The 19,170-nt window shown below is 43.7% G+C and overlaps 1 protein-coding gene across 4 annotated transcripts in view; it reads right to left on the reverse strand.

Moving 5' to 3' along the window:
* Nucleotides 1-19,170, reverse strand: part of Mapk9 (mitogen-activated protein kinase 9) — a 39,556-nt gene continuing 20,386 nt past the window's right edge. The window contains exons 5-12 of one of the 4 annotated variants that reach the window (XM_021175404.2): nucleotides 17,162-17,300; nucleotides 13,181-13,346; nucleotides 11,746-11,817; nucleotides 7,659-7,841; nucleotides 6,260-6,384; nucleotides 5,198-5,261; nucleotides 4,231-4,299; nucleotides 1-3,275 (exon numbers count right to left, since the gene is read on the reverse strand). In XM_021175404.2, coding sequence (XP_021031063.1) covers nucleotides 3,133-3,275; nucleotides 4,231-4,299; nucleotides 5,198-5,261; nucleotides 6,260-6,384; nucleotides 7,659-7,841; nucleotides 11,746-11,817; nucleotides 13,181-13,346; nucleotides 17,162-17,300 — 961 coding nt within the window. In that variant the 3' untranslated portion in view covers nucleotides 1-3,132. Of the gene's footprint in view, nucleotides 3,281-4,230; nucleotides 4,300-5,197; nucleotides 5,262-6,259; nucleotides 6,385-7,658; nucleotides 7,842-11,745; nucleotides 11,818-12,175; nucleotides 12,248-13,180; nucleotides 13,347-17,161; nucleotides 17,301-19,170 lie in introns of all 4 variants that reach the window. The other 3 variants (XM_021175406.2, XM_021175405.2, XM_029483417.2) reach the window with 3 other exon arrangements.

Raw genomic sequence — 19,170 nt, forward strand, 5'->3', positions numbered from 1 at the left:
CACCATTAACGGCTTTTAGACACATACATAGAGACAGCTTGGCAGGTTCTCCTGGTTACATCTTGTGAGAATACAACGTCACCAATATTCCAACCACATTGTACAATTTTTAAAAGTTAAAGTCTACTGCCATTGTTTTGGAAACAGATGCAGAGATTAGAACTAACAGCAGCGCTCCTACTTTGGGTTTGAAAACCCTTCTGAATGTCTGAAATTACGACACTTCAACATCTATTCGTGTTAGGTTTGTAATCAAAATGGTGATGTGGAGAGATACAGTCAACTGTCACTTTGAAACACACAGGAATTGGACATGCTGTACATTTTCTCTTTTAAAATGTAGTTTGTATTATTTTCCACCAATCAAAACACATGATATATTTTATTATAAAACATTAAGCAATGCCACTTTTGAGATACGCGATCTGAAAGGTCACACCTGTACTGACTATCGGCATGGGCCATCAGAGGAGTCAGCAGACAGACTCACACACCACTCAGCCCAGATGAAACCAGGGTTGGGTCTTTTGCTTTAGATGCAGGCCCCAGCTGCCAGCAAGGGCCAATGGAGGGCTTTCTCCTTCTAACACCGGGGGTCTGGTCTTCGTGTTCTAAAGATGAGCGCACAGCCTGGTTTTGTCTGCAGGCCCAATGCTTGAGGCACTGTGCAGCCCGTGTTCTGAGGCCGCTCTCCTACCCTGGCTGGACATGTCTGCCCTCCAGACCTGCGCTTGAAATGGAAACCCGGACCTGGAAGGGGCAGTCATTCCACTTTTGGCTGAAAAATTAAGCCAACAACAACAAAAACTAACCTAGTGCAAATTCCAGATAATCATTAGTTACCCGGTTTATAAAAATACATGTCCAAAATAGTGACTTCCAGGGTGTGTACAATATAAATTACAAAAATAAAATAGAAAAGATGAAAAAGTTGAGCACATTTTTCAGTTCTTTATCCAACATCAGCATTTGCCTACAGAGGTTAGTTCAAAACCATTCGCATTGTCCCAGGACCCTAGCAAATCTAGGCTCAGGAGGGAGGACCCTGAAACTGGGTGAGGTATTTCTTTGGGGCTCTGTGGCCGGTCATAGGTGCACTTGCCTGGATGGAAGAGGGTCTTGGCACGAGACCCTGTGCACACCAGCACAGACTCCATCCACAACAGACTCAATGGATATGCAGAGTAAGGGGAGAGAGAAAGCTGCTCTTTGGGGGCACCTGGATCCACTCGCAGCTGTCTCCTGCCCGTGGGACCAGGGTGAGCCTCTATCATAGCATACTCCCCTTACAGTGTAGGGCAGATGATACAGCTCCTTTCTGTATTTCCTCCTTAAGTTTCAGGGAAGTCATTTAAAGAATGTGCATCAGCAGGAAGAGCACAGTATGATGCTGACTGATGCACTGTGGGACTTCAGGCTCCCAGGGCCCAATAACCTGAAGCCATAGACAGGAGTCTCGGGCCCCACCCACACTAGCATTTCCACTTTGTACCTGAAAGTATCCATACATGATACAAAGCTAATCCTTATTTCAGATTTCAGATTAATGTTGTTCATTGAAGGTTCCAATGATCAGACCAACCATTAGGATGCAACTGGTGCAGACAGAATCACATATTAGATGGTACTTTTCATAAAAGCTATCACGTTTCCTCCTAGAACACACTCCATAGCTCCCAAAGTAACTGAACACAAGATATGAATTGTTAACAAAATAAGCTCAAGGGAGAAAATGCTCTGAGCGCAGGTAGCAAGGTATGACCATCCCAACTCCATTTCTGCAACAACACAGAGAACTCAGCATCTTATCAAATCTTGAGTAATTTACAGATCAGGATCTGAAAGTATCAATTTCAGGTGAGCAGTTTTAAATCAGAAAATATTCAAGAATGAACCCCTACTCTCTAGAATATTTCTTCTGTGTTCTTCTGAGTGCTTCTAGAACATCTGAGGAATTCCCTTAGAAAAGGAAATGCCTCCACAAAATGGAAAAAGAGCGCAGCAAACAGGCACAGTGAGTGAGTTCAGTCTCCTAGGAGACCAAGCGCTCTGGCTGGACGGGGTGGCTTCTGTCAGGGAGAAAGACAAGTTAGGAGAGAAGGCTGCAGAGGGAACGGCTGTGAGACCCAATCACCTTTCACCTTAAATAAGGAGAGGGGAGCAAAGGATAGGTGGGTTCAGGGAAGGAGGCACCATTCAATGACCATTCTGGGGAAGCCACTCCGTCAGCTCTACGCCAACATCAGGCAGTGGGTTCAGGAACCTGCCGCTTCATTCTATTGAGATGGGGTGCTTTGTGATAAAGAAGGTGAAGTTCTGTGGACGATTCTAGATCCATGTTCAAAGGAACAAGAAAAAGGAAATTCGTGGGCAGGATTTAAGGTGACAGATGTCTTAAGCAGCATGAAATACAACTGGGAACTTTGTCATGCAGAAAGCTGTACGTAAAGTATCCCACAGTGGGCAGTTTAAAGGTCACAGAGTGTCTATATAGAGCAGTGGTAATTCTCAGCCTAAAACATCACAAATTTAAGAAAAGCTGTATTTTTATTTATTAAATAAATTTAATTATATTCCTTCTGAAATACAAAAGATAGAATAAATCATACCATAAAGTGGGTAAGATATGATATATGATGGTGGCCAATTAATACACATAATCTATTTTTTTGTGGACAGACACCAAATTACTAAAGAGGATTAAGAGATTATTCTAGAAGCAGAACTACCTGGAAGATTATTTGGCATTTAAATACTGATTCCCAAAGTGCTACATGGGCAAGTTCAAGCAAGCATTTGTGGTCACATGCATACGAGTCCCCACAGTTACACATGAGCTGTCACCACAGATACCACACAACTGGAAAAGAAACTCAGCTATTCTAATTGCTCACCTGAAATGATCTTGAACAAAATTTCTAACAGTGTGGTTTGTACTTTTTCTTCAGACATAGTCTGCCTCATTTTATAGTCTAAGCAGGCAATCCTACTGGAACTGAGCAGGGCAAGGCATCGTGTTTCTTACATGCAGAACATGGAGTTTTTCGATTTGGTTCCATCAGCTCCCATGCGCTCAGGGCCATGGAAGCGAGAGTTCCTTCACAGACAAGTGCGCTGTCTCCAACATACATATCATCGGCAGCCTTCCAGGGGTCCTGTTGAGGCATCGAGACTGCTGTCTGTGTCTGAGGCCAGGGTGTGCTCAGTGGACATGGATGAGATGTCATTGATGGATGACGACTGAGAAGGAGTAGCCTTGCTACTTACTGCTGCATCTGTGCTAAGAAAACCAAATGGAATAAAATCTGAGGCACGCATCCTGCACGCCAGGCGTGGGGCTTCAGGCTACCTCTCCATTTTGTGCCTTGCAGTTTCCTGATCCTAATGATCAACAGAACCAAGACTGCTCAACTATACTTTGAGCTTCTGGGATTTTTCCTTGAGTCCTTCTTTGGTTCAGTTTCAAAACAGTCTTGGGCTTTCCCTATAATACTCTTCCCCCACAACCTGTGGTCACATAAGACCATGTTGATTACTTAAAAGATACACCCTCTGACTTCAAGTAGACCTTAAAAGAAAATGGATGAATTTATCTTATAATTACCACAAGAGGTTTAGGTCTGCGTAGCATCCAAGTGTCATGGACATTTCATCTACAACAGACATATCTCACCTCGTGTACAGAAAAAAAGCATCAGGATTCAAATGAATCTTTTGTGATAAAAATGCTTTCTAAAATATACACCCAAAAAGGAAAGTGTGGTGCCTGGTGTAGATTTTATTTTTATCTAGTGAGTCAGGAAACCATTATTTTAATTTCAAAGGTAAATAAAGCTATCCTACCTCCTCCTACCCATGTGTTAGCATGGCCTCAGCAAAATAAAGCACGCAGGGTCTTAGGTCTGTACAAAGTCCTTCCTTTTCTAAACTGGATGGATCTGAGCAAAGACGGCCACACATTTCGAAAACTCCTCAAACCCAATCCCTTCCTCTCTCAACAGAGCTGACAACAGCTGCCGCAAGGTCACAACAGGAATGCTTCAAATGCAGCTTAGGGCCTGGCACCTCAAAAAACATGAGTGCAAAGTCACTGCCACCAGCATTAGGACAAGCCAGAAGGTGACAATGTCACACTAAGGTGGCCCGAGTGATATTAACACATCACTGACATTTATAAACATTGAATAGACAAAGAAAATATTAGACAACAAAATTAAAGCAATCACCAACCTGAAGGCTGGTCTTTTACCCCATTCTTGCTTCTTTCTTCCCAGTCCATCACTTCTTTGTAAATTAGCTCTTCAAAGAGAAACAGAAGTCAAGACACTTGTCATTTCCCCTGCACCGAACTCTGCCTCCAGATCACAAGCACCACCCCTGGCCCTGGGATGTCTCAGCTTCTTTTGGCTACCACGTGGTATTATTAGGAGCTCACATTAGTAGCATTTTGTACGCATAGACTATGATCATTGCCATGATGACTGTGTGCATGAGTGGGCTACTGGCATGCCAGTCTGGAAGGTCTATGACCAACGTTGAGCTGTACTGACTATGGCCCTTAGTTACTATTAACCCTGCTTCCAAGCCATAATGAAAGCCTCCAGGTTTTGCTTCTTTGTTAACCAACTTAGTTCACTGTTACTGTGTAGCACATCTTAAAGCTCTAATAATACCTTCCTGCCTATTTTTGGCAATTTCCTCCAAACTAGATTTTAAAATATAACCACATGTCTTAATATACACAAACAATCACATGTCCCATGTCTGGGCTCTCCCATATCTGTTTAGACAGGAATCTTTGTAAGGAATATGTGGCCTGTATATTGGGTTTGCTCCAAACTCCCATGCTATCAAGAAGTGTGATATGCTTACTGACCTCCAGGCCTGTATCAGTATGTGATGATGGGAAATCATGAAAAGTCCTTGCATTTCACCTGAAGCAAAGTATGATGTCATATATATTCTACTCTAACACTGCTAGTGTCACAGTTGTTCTGAGCTGAACGGGGGAAGAGAAGACCCTGGGGTTTCTGGGTTTCAAGGTCCTTCCTAAGAGGCTAGTATGAATAAGAAGTAAAAAGCATGTTCTGTAGGGCTAAGGAGCATGTTCTCTAGGGCTATGGGAACATGTTCTCGTGGACTATGGGATCATGTTCTTGTGGACTATGGGATCGTCCTAAGAAAGGACCGGTCTTACCTTTCCACTCTTCAATCGCATGCTCTCTTTCTTCCAACTGGGCATCATAAATTTGAGGTGGTGGCTGAAATGACATGTCAGGTCGATAGCTCAAAACTAATGGACCATGCTTGGAAGATAATGCTACTTAGATGTTTTGAGTCTACTTATGGATTTAGTTTAGTTAACATGTTCTAGATGTTTATTTTGAAAGAATGATATATTTTATCAGTTTAAAAAACAGTTACAGAAAGTTAACCTAAAGCAAGCTATCAATAATAAATCTCAATCATCACATGACCTCAAAATGTTCTGCAGACATTGCCCAAATGGAATTACAAACTTGCTAACAAGAGGCAGCTCTGAGGGTCAACTGCGTGGGAGCTGAGGGAGGGGTGGTACTTTCTTAGAACATACTTCCAGTTTATAATTCTTCATGACAGGACACCCATGCCCAAGCCACCAGCTCACGAATGGAACATTCCATAGCCTGGCTGTTCATAAATCTGATTCTTTTGATGTAACACAATATTACAATGGCAGTTAAATCTATACCCAGGATACAACAGTGTTCCCCAGCTGGCATGAAGTAAACACCCACTGGGTTAGTATTTTACTCATAACTAAAGGACATTCACAAGGGATGCTGTGAAGAAAACTTAAGTGGGTGAGATGCCCAGATGTGGTGGGGAGATGTGAGCTAATGTGTCACTTGGGAAGGCTGCTTAGGTTCTCTGACTTGAGGCTCTGACTAAGATGTAAGCAAAGCTCATGGCCCAGTGCCAGGCATGAGCAGATGCTTCATAAATTATTATTACACATCAGCTTTATAAACATAAGGCCAACATCCACCACAGTACACTCCTGAGCACTCTGCAGCTCCAGCCCCAGTAGCAGGTGCCAAGAGAGGGACCAACCTAGGCCTCAGGTAGCAGGTTTCTATTTTTGAAGTCAGGGCCCTAAAAGTAACAACTTGCTATCTTCATGTAGCCATTCTGGACCAACAGAAGGAAGATCCAAAGACAGTGGGCCCAGGATTTTAAAGTGAGCCCTTTACTCAGACATTTTTTCCAGAGAACTTACCGCTTCTGCTTCAGCGGGGTCATACCAAACAGTAATATACGGGTGGCGCAAGGCTTCGTCCACAGAGATCCGCTTGTCTGGATCAATCACTAACATTTTTGATAACAGATCTCTGGCTTGACTTGCTAGGATGTAAACAAATGATGTACTTATGTTGCTACCATGGAAAAGAGGAAGCCACACAATAAAGAATCAAATGTGAGAGTATGGACAGTAAAGAGACATGTTGACTTCAGAAAATGTTTAAGAGGTTCAAGATCAACACGGCTCACAACCTTTAAAAGTTCAATGGCCACTCTTACAAACCAGGCTTTTAGCATGTGAGGTGGGGTGCCTCAGACCAGTGTCCAGATGACCTGAAGCTATGAAGCCACAGTACAGTAGGTAGCAAGCACCTCTCTTAGGATGGTGTTGCCAGGAGTATGGACATGAAGTATCAGGAGTATTCTTTGTGTTACATTAGAACAAATTTAAAACCTTCAGAGTAACCCACAGTCCCAGAGTATAGCCTCACAGGGACCACTGCTTTGCCTAGCTGTAAACAGTGCTTTTGTTTTTAATCTAGAGGTTAGTAGCCAAGAAAAAAACCAAGAAGCTAATTAACTTAATAAGAAGCCTCAGCAAGGTCTCAGCAATGAAAAGTTCACAAGGAAAAGCTGGGGTTTTTGTGATCAAGGTGCTGCTCACCCCGGTGTGGAGGACAGCAAAGCTATTGTTTTTTCTCAGGTGACCACATTCTAGGAAGGACACATTAGGACAGTGAGGGCCTTTCCCACTGGGCCACACTCAATGGTTTCTGTCTAGAATCCTTACTGAAGTATTCTTTATATTTGAAATTGTTTTGAATTCGGATTGGTGACATCACAATATGGGTCTTATGTGTGTGCATGAACGTGTATGATATATGCACATGAATGTTTGAGTGTAAGATGTACTCTGAGGCTAGAGGGGAAGTTGGCTGTCTTGCCTTATTATTGTTCTTCCCCTCCTTCTGTTACAACAGGGTCTCTCACTGAACTGGAAGCACCCAGTTCCCCTAGACTGGCTGTCACCAAGCTTCCAGGACCACTGCTCTCCACCCCAGAGTGTGGGTCACAGGCACAGGCAGCCACACTTGTGCTTTGAGTCATGCTGGGGACACAAGCTCAAACCCTCACAGCTGCAGGCAAGTGTTTTCCCACTGCGTAACCTAAGGGGTTTCCAGACTATCTGGGTATTTAGTGACACTGTTTTAGCACGGTCAACACTTTTGGCCTTTAAAGCTTTCCCTCTGTGGTGCCTTTGAATGTCAGACTATGAGAGCCTCTATTTCAGGGTTTCCATTACTGCACCTCTTAACATACACCGACTTTAGAGTTAAGAGTTAGAGAAACAAGTGCAAGATAAAAGGATGCCTTACTTTTGATTTTGTCTCTCTCGGACTCTGACGGAAATATCCAATCTGGAAAGAGCTCTTCAAACTTGATCCCAGGGTACTTTGGTCTGTTTTCCACATAATTCCTTACAGTTGGCTGAAGCTTCTTCATGAACTCTGCGGATGGTGTTCCTAGCTGTTCAATAACTTTATTCCACTGATCAATATCTAAGGATTCTCTTGAGGAAAATACAACTAAAATGCTTCATAGTCATAATACAAACAGTCCTCTCATGCAAAGGAAAGTTCTAACACATCTGTAAACAAGTAAGTAACTAGGCCATCCTAGAGGATCCGCAGAAACATTTTGGGATAAAACTTAAATAAGGTTTGGATTTCTAAATCCGTTAACAAAAACTCTTAATACTCTGAATCGTAAAAAGTATGATCATGGTTCATTAAATCAACATAATCTATGTTTTCCTATTATAATTCAAAATAAATTTATGACAAATGATTTAACCTATGAGATAAATGATTAAACAGAAAATAAATATCACATAAGCAAACTGAAATTAATGTTCATACTAAAGCTACCTGAGATTTACAGGTCTCTCTCTAACCGAATCAATCTGACTTCTCTCGCAGCTGGGCAGCAGAGCCTGTGAGACAGGCTGGCCAAGGAAGGGAAGCATGGAGAGGGGAGGGGCTTGGGTTCTGGCCTATCTCAGACCACACTCCCTCCTGAAACTGCCTTAGACAATGATGCTTTCAGAGGCCATTCTGTTTCTCTTGGCAGCAGTCCATCCCTGCATCTAGTAATGTGTTCTTTCTTTCTTCCTTTCAGAGTACATGACTTGGGGTTCACAGTCAGTATGCACTACCCAGTCAGGGTGCTGGAGTCAGTCCTCCTCAGAGCAACCTCCTCACTCTTGGGGCAGCTGACCCCAGCCTTGCCTAGCTCTCAGGATGCTTGTTATACTTAGGATGACTGGGACGATATCTGTGGAAAGTGACAGTGAAGCTGTAAACAGGTACATGAGACAATGCAAGCTACGAAATCACATAAGCCAGAGCTTGGAATGTATCAGGCTTTCTCAGAATGTGCATCTATACCACTGGGAAAGCACCGAGGGCAGCCAACACAAACTCAGTTCTGAGCAAATCCTCCTCCTTCTCTCCTCCTTCCACATACTTTGCCAGATCAGAATGATGCACACATTTTATCTAAGTGCTTTGCCAAAACAGGACACCTGGCTCACACGCATCCCTCCTATACTTTAACACCTCTCCCTCATGCTCAGGGCTCACTGGGAAGACTAATCATAAAAGTGCTATGATACCCCACCCCCACCTTTTATGCTTCTTACCACTGGGAACCATCTGGGCTCCTGGCCAAAAGCCAAGCCCACCTACCTCACCCTCTCACCTACTGAAGGACAACTGTCTCATATTCTTGTTTCTTGCTGTTCCAACCCCAACGTGATCCCTACCGGAACCTTTGTTATCACTCAAGCATGATGTTCTTCCATGTTAACAGCAGCCACGTTCCTTTACATTCCCTGCCCCTGCTTTCTGAGACCTGCATCTCTAATCCTTCCCCATCTGTCCTCTCCAGAACACACTCTCATCAGTCCTCCCTCCTTGGTCATCTTGACAACTGTTTCCACAAAGGTTGCCTGAGGCGCCCACTAATCCCGGTGTCAGTTCTGAGTGCTGACTCCTCTTCCTTGAGCCTTTGCTCATCTCTTCAATGCTTAGCACCAGCTCAAGGTTTCAGTGCTATCAACAGACCAACGCTTTCCACATTTTCCTTATTCCAAATCTCTCCTTTGAATTCCACACTTCACAGATTAGATGCTCCAAATCCACAAAGTCATTTGAAGGGCAGGCCCTCAGAGCAAATGCAGACTCCAGGCCCAACCCGGCCATCAGTCCACTGGCCTGGAGTGAGCCTTTGCCATCTCTTTCTGGGTGACTCTAAGCTTCTGCTCTGTCTCCTACTTCTTACTGTCACAGAAAACCTACCCTCAAGTCATCTTGGCAGTGAGCCTTTTACCCCATCACCTGGATGAGGTACCTAGAAATGGGCAGGAACTCAATATGTCTGGCTTAGTGCTACAGGGTCATTTTGATAGCTGAGAGGAGGTGGCATGGGGTACAGGTGGGGCTTACCTGAGAAAGCATGGTGGGCCTTCTGGGTGGGTAGAGCACAGGTTTCATTTCAAACAAAAAAACAACAAAAAAAGGAAGCATAGCCCAGAGAGATCTGAGTCTCTCTAGGATGCACAGCTGCCGTGGGCACCATCTGAGCTTAGGCTTCTCCTAGCCTGTCTCAAGTGTTTTCTTTCTCACAAGCCACTGTGAGGACAACACTTACTTTTCTACCAACATCACAGGCAAACCTCTTGAGAACCTCAACTTGGTTTCTGGAGCCTTTCTATAAATTACCAAACTTTTTGATTTAATCTTTGAAAAGGTAAGCAAAACTTCTTTTAGAAAAGGATGTTAATTTCCATGTGACTATAAAGGACTTTTTGTTTGTTTGTTTTTCAAGTCAGGGTTTCTCTGTATAGCCCTGGCTGTCCTGGAACTCACTCTGTAGACCAGGCTGGCCTCAAATTCGGAAATCCACCTGTCTCTGCCTCCCGAGTGCTGGGATTAAAGGCGTGTGCCACCACGCCCGGCCTGACTGTAAAGGACTTTAAGTAACCTTATATGTAAAACATCAACTACTGCTATCATAACATGTTAATATATAAAGTATTTTAAATTATAATTTAAAATCATTAAAGTATATGCAAAAGTACATATATTTTTATTTATTTTTACTTTTTGGAAAAAGTAATTATTAATAAATAAAAATATAAACAAATAAATGTTACAAAGTACTCTTAACTGACACTATAGCCCATCACCTTGACCACTCATGACAAGTCCACACAGCATTTCTAAGTCTCTGGCTGCAGAATACCTCAACTTTCCCTTTAGTTGATTTTACTTGTAAAATAAAGACTTCCTTACTTGTAACAGTACAAGTAAATCCAAGGTACAGTTATAGAAAAAAAGCCAGATAAATTATTAGAGCAAACTAAAATGCTATGTTTAACTTGGCATCTTTTGTAACTTATGAGGACAATGTGAAGGGATGAGTAGAGTAAAATACACTCATTCTAAGCTCAGACTGTGAGGGACCCATGTTTTGAGTAAGTTGCTTCATAAAATTATAAACATTAAAGCACGTTTTGTGAAGTACACACATCCCAAACCCTGACTACTGAGCCTGGCTTCTCTTGAAGCATGGGTCTGCTCCCAGACAGAGGACACAGGAAGCTTTCATGACAAAAACAAAATCAAAGACCACTGGAAATATAAGGGGTTAGAACACAAATGGAAGCATGAAGAAGCATGTTAGCGTGAAGAATGTGGAAAATGGAAGAACACACAAGGGGACAGAGCTAGTGCCCTATGCCATCTGCTCCCTTTACAAAATCTCCTGCTGATGTGACTTGCTGACCAGGGTATGAGTCGTCTTTTGTGTTTAAATTTACCTTCCCCAGTGTGTCACAGATACCTTTCTGCCTGGAGTCTTTAGAAATGTCTATAAAATGTCAACAAAGTAACAAATGAGAAAGTATAATATATTGCTTCTGATACAAGTTTCACTTAACCTGTTCACTTAACTCTGAATAGCCTGCCTCAGCTCTTATATCATACCAGTAACTAACAGAATCATATATGACTTAAATCACACATGCATGCTATCCTATTAAGTTTAGACTGCTCCTTTCCCGGTTAATTAACAGAATCAACTAATTTGTAAAATAGTATTTCTACTTAAATACCAGAATATATTTAACAAAGACAATAATTTTACACATCTAGCTATTTCTGATAAGATAGCTAATATACCTGGTTTAGATTAACAAAACTGTCACAGGTATTTGAGTGAAAGTATAAAACTGAACCACTTGGTCTGTGACACCAATGTAAAAATAAGACCCCCAGAAAACACGGTCTGCACCCGACACAGTCTGCACAGTCTGTTCCTCCCGAGTATTCCGTAAGTAGGCACAACGTGCTGCCCTAGCGTGGAGATCATGGCCAGGGTCAAGGTCCTGGGGAAGGATACGGTCAGTACCTTGGAATACCACACAACCTTTCACCAGCTCTCCCATGATGCAACCCACTGACCAGATATCAACTGAAAACAAAATGAAATGATAAAATTATGAAGTGTCATGAACAAAACAAAAGTGAAGAGAAAGGGATTCTAACAGTGTACTGGACACACAGACATGGAAATATCAGTGCCTAGCTAAGGGTGCGCTTTTCACACAATATGAATGATTGCTGACCTCTCCTTCAGCCTCCAGTTTGCAGCAATCTGTAGTTTTAGTGCCAAAGAATCCAATACTTTACAGCTTTAAAAAAAAAAAAAAGCAACAAACAAAATACCAGACACAGAAAGTTCTAATAAACACAAAATTCTCAGGGTCACATCCCCAGCCCCCACCGCAGCCTCCAGGGCCGAGTACTGGGTCTCTCCCTGTGAAGGATACAGTCTCTTCCTGGGAACAGGACTTTATGGAGGACCATTTCTGCCATGATGCACCCGACAGACCAGATGTCCACTACCAAATATCAGGTGATTAAAAAACAGCCAGAGCCTTGCATCTCCGTTTCTAAACCACCTCCCAGACATGGGCAGCCCCAGCAAATACTCATTGGGTAGAACTTCTGTAAACTCCTGACACCACATCTGAATGAGCATTTTTTAAACTGCCACATCAAAAAGGTGGCAGCCTATTAGTAAGGACTGGACTCTGGGTAAGGCCCTGCTTGAGCATGGCTCTGTGGTAACTGCCCTTTAGTGTGGAGTTGAGCATGGGGCCTGACTGAGTCCTGTGTTTCAGACAGGGAAGGGAGAGCTAAGCACAGACAGCTACTGAGGGGCACTGTGCCTCTCAGAGCAGGCGACAAATTATGTACAAAAATTCACACTCAGACTCATCTCAGAAGACTTCAGCAAAGCTCCCTTGTTGTCCCTTCATAAATAATCACATGAATTTATTAATAGCTAAGGTTTAGCATTTATTTAGTTGACACAGCTAGAATAAGTGAAGTTTTGATCTAAGAAAATACCAGCTTTACATGAAAGAAAACACGATACATTATTCCACTCATATTATTACAAAAACGAGTGAAGCCATTCAGTGTTGGCAACCAGGGTAATGAGAGCACAGAGGTCTCAGTGCTGTGGGTGACGTGGGCCTGCTCACGGAGAGAGGCACAGGGGTTCCAGTGCACAATACTCTGTGATCAAATATTGAGGTTCAGCATGGTGACACATGCCTTCCATTCCAGCATTTGGGAGGCAGAGGCTGGCAGAGTTCTATGGCAGTTTCAGGCCAGCCAGAGTTGGGGAAGACAAAATAAACCGTTCTTATCTGTGGCCTGCAGGCACAGTGCTCAAACTGTCTCCAATGGTCCTTGAGGAAGGGCATGCCAGTGACGGTGGGAATGCTACCTCACTGTTTACTGTCTGGCGTCCTAACTGTACTTACCATTCTCTTTGTAGCCCATGCCCAGGATGACTTCTGGAGCCCGATAGTAGCGAGTTACCACATAGGGAGTCATCATAAAGTTGGTACAGGCTGTTCGCGCCAGGCCAAAGTCAAGGATCTTGAGGGTACAGTCTGATTTTACTACAATGTTGCTAGGCTTCAAATCCTAGAAAAGAAATTGTTCACGTATTTAAATGAATCACAGCATGTTAACCACACAGTATCACACCAACAAGGGCTTGTGAGATGAGTGGCTACTGAAGTGTGTAAGAACGGGAAAGAGGGCAGGTAGGCACATGGCTTCTGAGACCCTGCCTCTAGACATGTCAGGTGGCCATGTTTTTCTTTGCTCAAAACCTGAGAGCCTCTAAGTGTCTCACATAACATGAGATGGCATTTGCACATAACCTACACACAGCCTCTGGGATTGTCTAACTCATATCTAGATGAGTATAATAACCAAGCAATGCTATTATATAGGGAGTAATTACACACACACACACATTTGCCTGTGTTTAGTACAGATGAAATGTTCGTTTTCCAAATACTCCTAATCTGCAGCCAGTTGAATGCACGGATGAAGAACCCAAGAGTATGGAGGCACCTTACTACTAGCAGGCCTGAGCATGCAGACAAGCAGCATAGCCATATGGGCAAGCAGTCACAGCAGCACCGCTTCCAAAGAAGACAAACACAGGACACACGCAGCACTGGAAACCACTCAGCAGTGAAAGCCTTCATCTGTCAGGGAGCCCTAGAGAAGGGAAACAGCCCCTGGTCCAGACCATACTCGCCTAAAAAGTGTGGTGACAGGAACAGCTGTCTACTTTACTGCCATCTGCTGGCCAGCTAGGCTAATAGAAATAAAGCTCTGGGTGTCTGTGCAAGGGGCATCCCAGCTGATGTCTTTCATGTTTATGAGGGCGTAAATCACAATCCTGACCAAACAGCCATATTGTAACTAAAGTGGGAAGGGAGGGGAAGAGGGTCACAGGGATGAAGCCATATTGTAACTAAAGTGGGAAGGGAGGGGAGAGGGTCACAGAGATGAAGCCATATTGTAACTAAAGTGGGAAGGGAGGGGAAGAGGGTCACAGGGATGAAGCCATATTGTAACTAAAGTGGGAAGGGAGGGGAAGAGGGTCACAGGGATGAAGCCATATTGTAACTAAAGTGGGAAGGGAGGGGAGAGGGTCACAGGGATGAAGCCATATTGTAACTAAAGTGGGAAGGGAGGGGAGAGGGTCACAGGGATGAAGCCATATTGTAACTAAAGTGGGAAGGGAGGGGAAGAGGGTCACAGGGATGAAGCCATATTGTAACTAAAGTGGGAAGGGAGGGGAAGAGGGTCACAGGGAGGAGGAATGTATCAGTATCTTATGTCACAAACTGAAAAAGGTCAAAGAGATCTAAACACACTGCCCTGGGACACAGAAACGAGCACTAGAGCAATTCATTAAGAGAACTGAAAGTCAGGCTGGTGACATAGCCCAGTGATGGAGTGCTGGCCTAGGATGCACAAGGCTCTGCCTTCATCCCTGTCGCCACATAAAAAGGCAAAACCAAAAACCAAAACAAACAACAATAACAAATTCTAAATAACAAAAACTAAACTCAAAGTTTGCTTCAAAAGGAGACAGAAATAGGAGAAAGAAGAGGGAATGCAGGCTTCATAACTATTTATGCAACCATGTGATTCTTGATGAATACAGATGCAAATCAACCCATTTGCTGATTTGGTTCTGTTGAGAGGAGTCCGACTTTGAGACTGTGAAGGACAGACACTGGGCAGGCGGACAGGCAGGCTGGCACTGGCGCAGGTGAGCACTGAAGCAGCTGTGCAAAGCTGGAAGGAGCTCGGCAGCCTGCTATTGTGGGCGTCTCCAGGTGGCTGCAGGGCTGAGGGAGGTTTTCATTTTCCCCAATTTTGTGAATTATATAAAGTAAAAGTGGTAAGAGCGAGGGACAAAACTTTACTTTTTGTCCTGTTTCACTCTAAAACTTAAAAAATAATTAAAAGTTTTATTTATTGTAAAGCCATTTTGTTTCTTGGAGACAAGAGTCTTGCTATATGTCGCAAGGTGACCTTGAACTTATGACCCTTATCATCCTGAGTTCTCCATGACAGGCATGACAAATTGCATTAACAGCAAAACTGAAGGTATGTTTCTCTATGTGAGGCCCTATTTAAAGGGGACCATATACTGCCATGCGGAGGCTCACTTGAGTTCCTCACTCACAGAGGCCTGTCATCCAGTCTGATGGACCTGAGGGTTGTTTGGTCTCAGTGACAACGCTCAGACCTTTCCTAAGCAGTCGCAGATGTGAGTGTGTGAGGTAAGAGTGTACAAGGGATCCAGAAGGAACCGGTAAGACAGGGAGCTAGGCAGGGAGCAAGGTAGACACACAACATTGTCTCAGATCATCATGGATTCTAAACACTGTGCTAAGTAAAACACACACTACTTTGGGCTCTGTCTCACCTGCTTGTAGACTAAAGGACCAAACATTCCACAAAAGGCAAGTACATGCCATAGTCTCATGAAGTTTCCAGGAAGTAGGGGCATTCTCCTGCCCTCACCTCTGGCTCCAAGTAAGGGAAAACAGTCCCCCCTCAAAAATCAATAGAGCTTGTAAATCTGGGAAATTATCATAAAGCATACACTTCATTAGGCGTGTATTTATAAGGCTGATGGCCACAGCTCAGTAGTAAAGCACTACGTCCTATGAGCGGCACCCTGGGTCCCATCCATCTCAGCACCACACAAGACGCAATAGCTACGAGACAGTAAGAATGCCTACAGGAAGAGGGGCTAGGCTGGAGGAGAGATGGCTCGGTGCTTAAGGGCACTGGCAGCTCTTCCAGAGGACCTTGTTTCAGTTCCCAACACTCACACGGTGGCTTACAACTATCTGGAACTCTAGTTCCCAGGGATCTGATGCCTTTTCCTGGCCTCCATTCATGCATGTGGTACAGACATAAATGCAGACAAAACATCCATACATAAAATAAAAATAAATATACTTTTAAAAAGCCTTCTGCATGAGGGAAGAAAATAAGCATCATATTGTTGATGGAAAATTCAGTGTCCTAGATAAAACTAAAAAGTGGCCTCAGTTATTTGGAGGTCTGGGGGAATTTTTAGAAATAGAATGATTCATTAGGAATCTTAGTTACTATTTAAAAGTGAACTTTACCATCAGAAGGTCTATTGCTTGAAATGACCACTTGGTGGCAGCAAAGGCTACACTTTGAAAAACCTGGTTATGGGGGTGCACAAGGAAAGGGAAGCCAGCACAGGCCTTTGGCAACAGAGGCAGGAGGATCACTGAGTTTGAGGCCAGCCTGGTCTACAGAGTGAGTGCCAGGACAGCTGGGGCTACAAAGAAAAAAAAAAGTTACTACAAACTGAAAGGTTAAACCAGAAAACCAAGATTGTTCTGCAGTAGGGTGGCCCCCTACCTCTGTGTTTACAGTGGCTGAGGTGCCCCTGCACCTTGGGGAAACAGCTGATCTGAACAGTGTTTTGTACACAGTATGACTCCACAGCTTAACCTGGACTCTCAAAGTACCAAACTTTAAAAAGAAGAAAAATACGTTCTTAGGGTGGGGATGGATCAGGGAGTAAGCACAAGCTCTGGGAACTGAATTCAAACCCCCAGCAGCCACGTGAAAGGCCAAGTGTGCTTACACGTGGAACTGGAAACCAGTGCTGTGGGTGTCAGAGGCAGAGTCAGGAGAATCGCAGGGGTTGGCTGGCCACCAGCCTCCCTCCAGGTTCAGGTTCCTGCCTCAAGGAAATAAGGCCAAAACTGACCTCTGGCCTTTAAACACACATGAATAAGTGTGCACTCACACATGTGCGCATACACCACACAAACACTCATACTCTCTCACACATAAAGACATTAAGTTCTTTTGTAACTAGATGACTGACGACCAAATGATCATTTTAAAAGTAAAGCTATGTGATTACTTACTCTATGAATGATACCAGCTGAATGCAGATGCTTGATGCCACAAAGCATCTGGTAGAGAAGGTATGACATTCTTTCATGGTCCAGCTCCATATGAATAACCTGACATAAGTTAGCATCCATTAATTCCATTACCAAGTACCTGAATATTCAAAAGAGACCAACCACACTCATTAGTATTATTTTTAAATATTCCTTCACGAGTCTTAGCTCACAATCATTATGAAGCAGTAGTGATGGGATATTAACACTGCATGCTGAAAGTAAAAGCACTTTTAATAAAGAATCAAGTATATAATAGGAGTCTGTAAAATTACCCAAAGAATATACAAACAACTAACTTACTCAACGTCTTTCTGCCTTTCAAATTAGAAACCAAACTCTTTTCTTAACCATGGAAACAATCTCATACAAACTTTTCTACTTCTCTTTTATTAACCCATGTGTCTGTCTGTCCACCTATCTATCTTTTGTTAGATCATCCTCTCAACATCTATACCGTGATGCTGTAGATTCTTGCTCTTTAACAATACCTGATTCTGGCAGGGCTGCTAATGTAGAGGGTTTATACAGCGGGTAAATGGAACTCTCAACTTTCTGTTCAGGTTGGTTATGTATTTGGAAATCTTTTTTTTTTTTTCTGGTGATTTTTGTTGTTTTGGCTTTTTCAGACAGGACAGGGTTTCTCTGGGTAGCCCTGGCTGTCCTGGAACTCTGTAGACCAAGCTGGCCACAAACTCTGAGATCCCTGTCCTCTGCCTCCTGAGTGCTAGGATTAAATGTATGTGCTACCATCCCCTAGGTGGAATCTGTCTTTCAAGGCTGAACATACAACTTTCAAGCTCACGGTCCACCAGCAGCATAGCAGCCCCACCCCAAGCCCACAGAGGTGCTTAGACACATCATCTCTAACTCTCCTCCACTGCTTGTTATGACATTCTGACTCTGCAGATGCCTAGTCCCTGCCCAAACTGATGACTTCCACATCTGCAGAGACCCAAAGGCCAGTGCTAAGGACTTGGCTGCTTTCTGTGCCTAACTGCTTCCTTTTGTTGGAGCGGCTGGAGTCAGCTCCTGTCTTGGTGCTCTCCAGGTTGCTGTGCCTTGAAGCACCATTTATAGATTATCCTTCCATTCCTTTAATCCAGGCTTCTCCTGAACACCAGGCTCTTTCCTCTCTACCCACTTCACTGTTCCGCTTGGATAGGCAATAGTGTCTCTGAATTCATGTCTAAAACTATGTGTGAGTCTAGCTACTTAGCACCCCAAGTCTGGTCCTCTCATAGTCCTCCATATCTCAGCTGAGAGCCTTCATGTGTGGCTTTCAATTTCTCTCTCACATCTAGCATCAGTAGATGCTAGGCCTCACCCTCAGATAGTGTTGGTGTCTAATCTCAAGCCCTTCCCATTACCCGTTTGAACCTCTCATATGAACTGCTGTGACTGCCTCCCCATACTAACTAGGCCTTTTTGTCCTACCTCTCACAGTGGATTCACAGCCCCTCAAAGCCAAGTGTTCTTTTAAAATATGTCAGGTAAGATCACTGCTATGTGGGAAATCTCACTCTGGCTTCCTTTCCTATATGCATGCTACTTCTCTAAGCCATGCCCCCATGTCTGACCCCACACATGCCCAGCCACCCAGGCCTCTGGGTAGTAGCACACACCTGCTAAGCTCCACTGCTGCTCCTTCACTCTGGCTACACCTTCCGTGTCAATTCCACTCTGTCCCAGTATCTGCAGAATAAACCCCTCCTCCCCTAAGCCTTTCTCCTACTGCCTCACTGTGATCTTTCCCCCATCTACCCTGTGATGAGAAATTGAAGACAGCAACTTGACTAGGCCAAGGAATACTGCGCGGGCAAAGCCTTATGTGAGGTGTGTTTTGGAGGGTGTTTTGGGCAGTAATTATTATGTGAGTCTGAATGCACTGAGTACAAAGCATAGAGCAAGATCCTGAATGAGCAAATCTAGAGAATGAAGGAGACTCTCCTCTGAGAGCTGAAACAGAC

This window comes from Mus caroli, unplaced genomic scaffold (genome assembly GCF_978045245.1).
Source record: "Mus caroli unplaced genomic scaffold, Mus_caroli_1 scaffold_13, whole genome shotgun sequence".
In the NCBI taxonomy this organism is placed as follows: domain Eukaryota; kingdom Metazoa; phylum Chordata; class Mammalia; order Rodentia; family Muridae; genus Mus; species Mus caroli.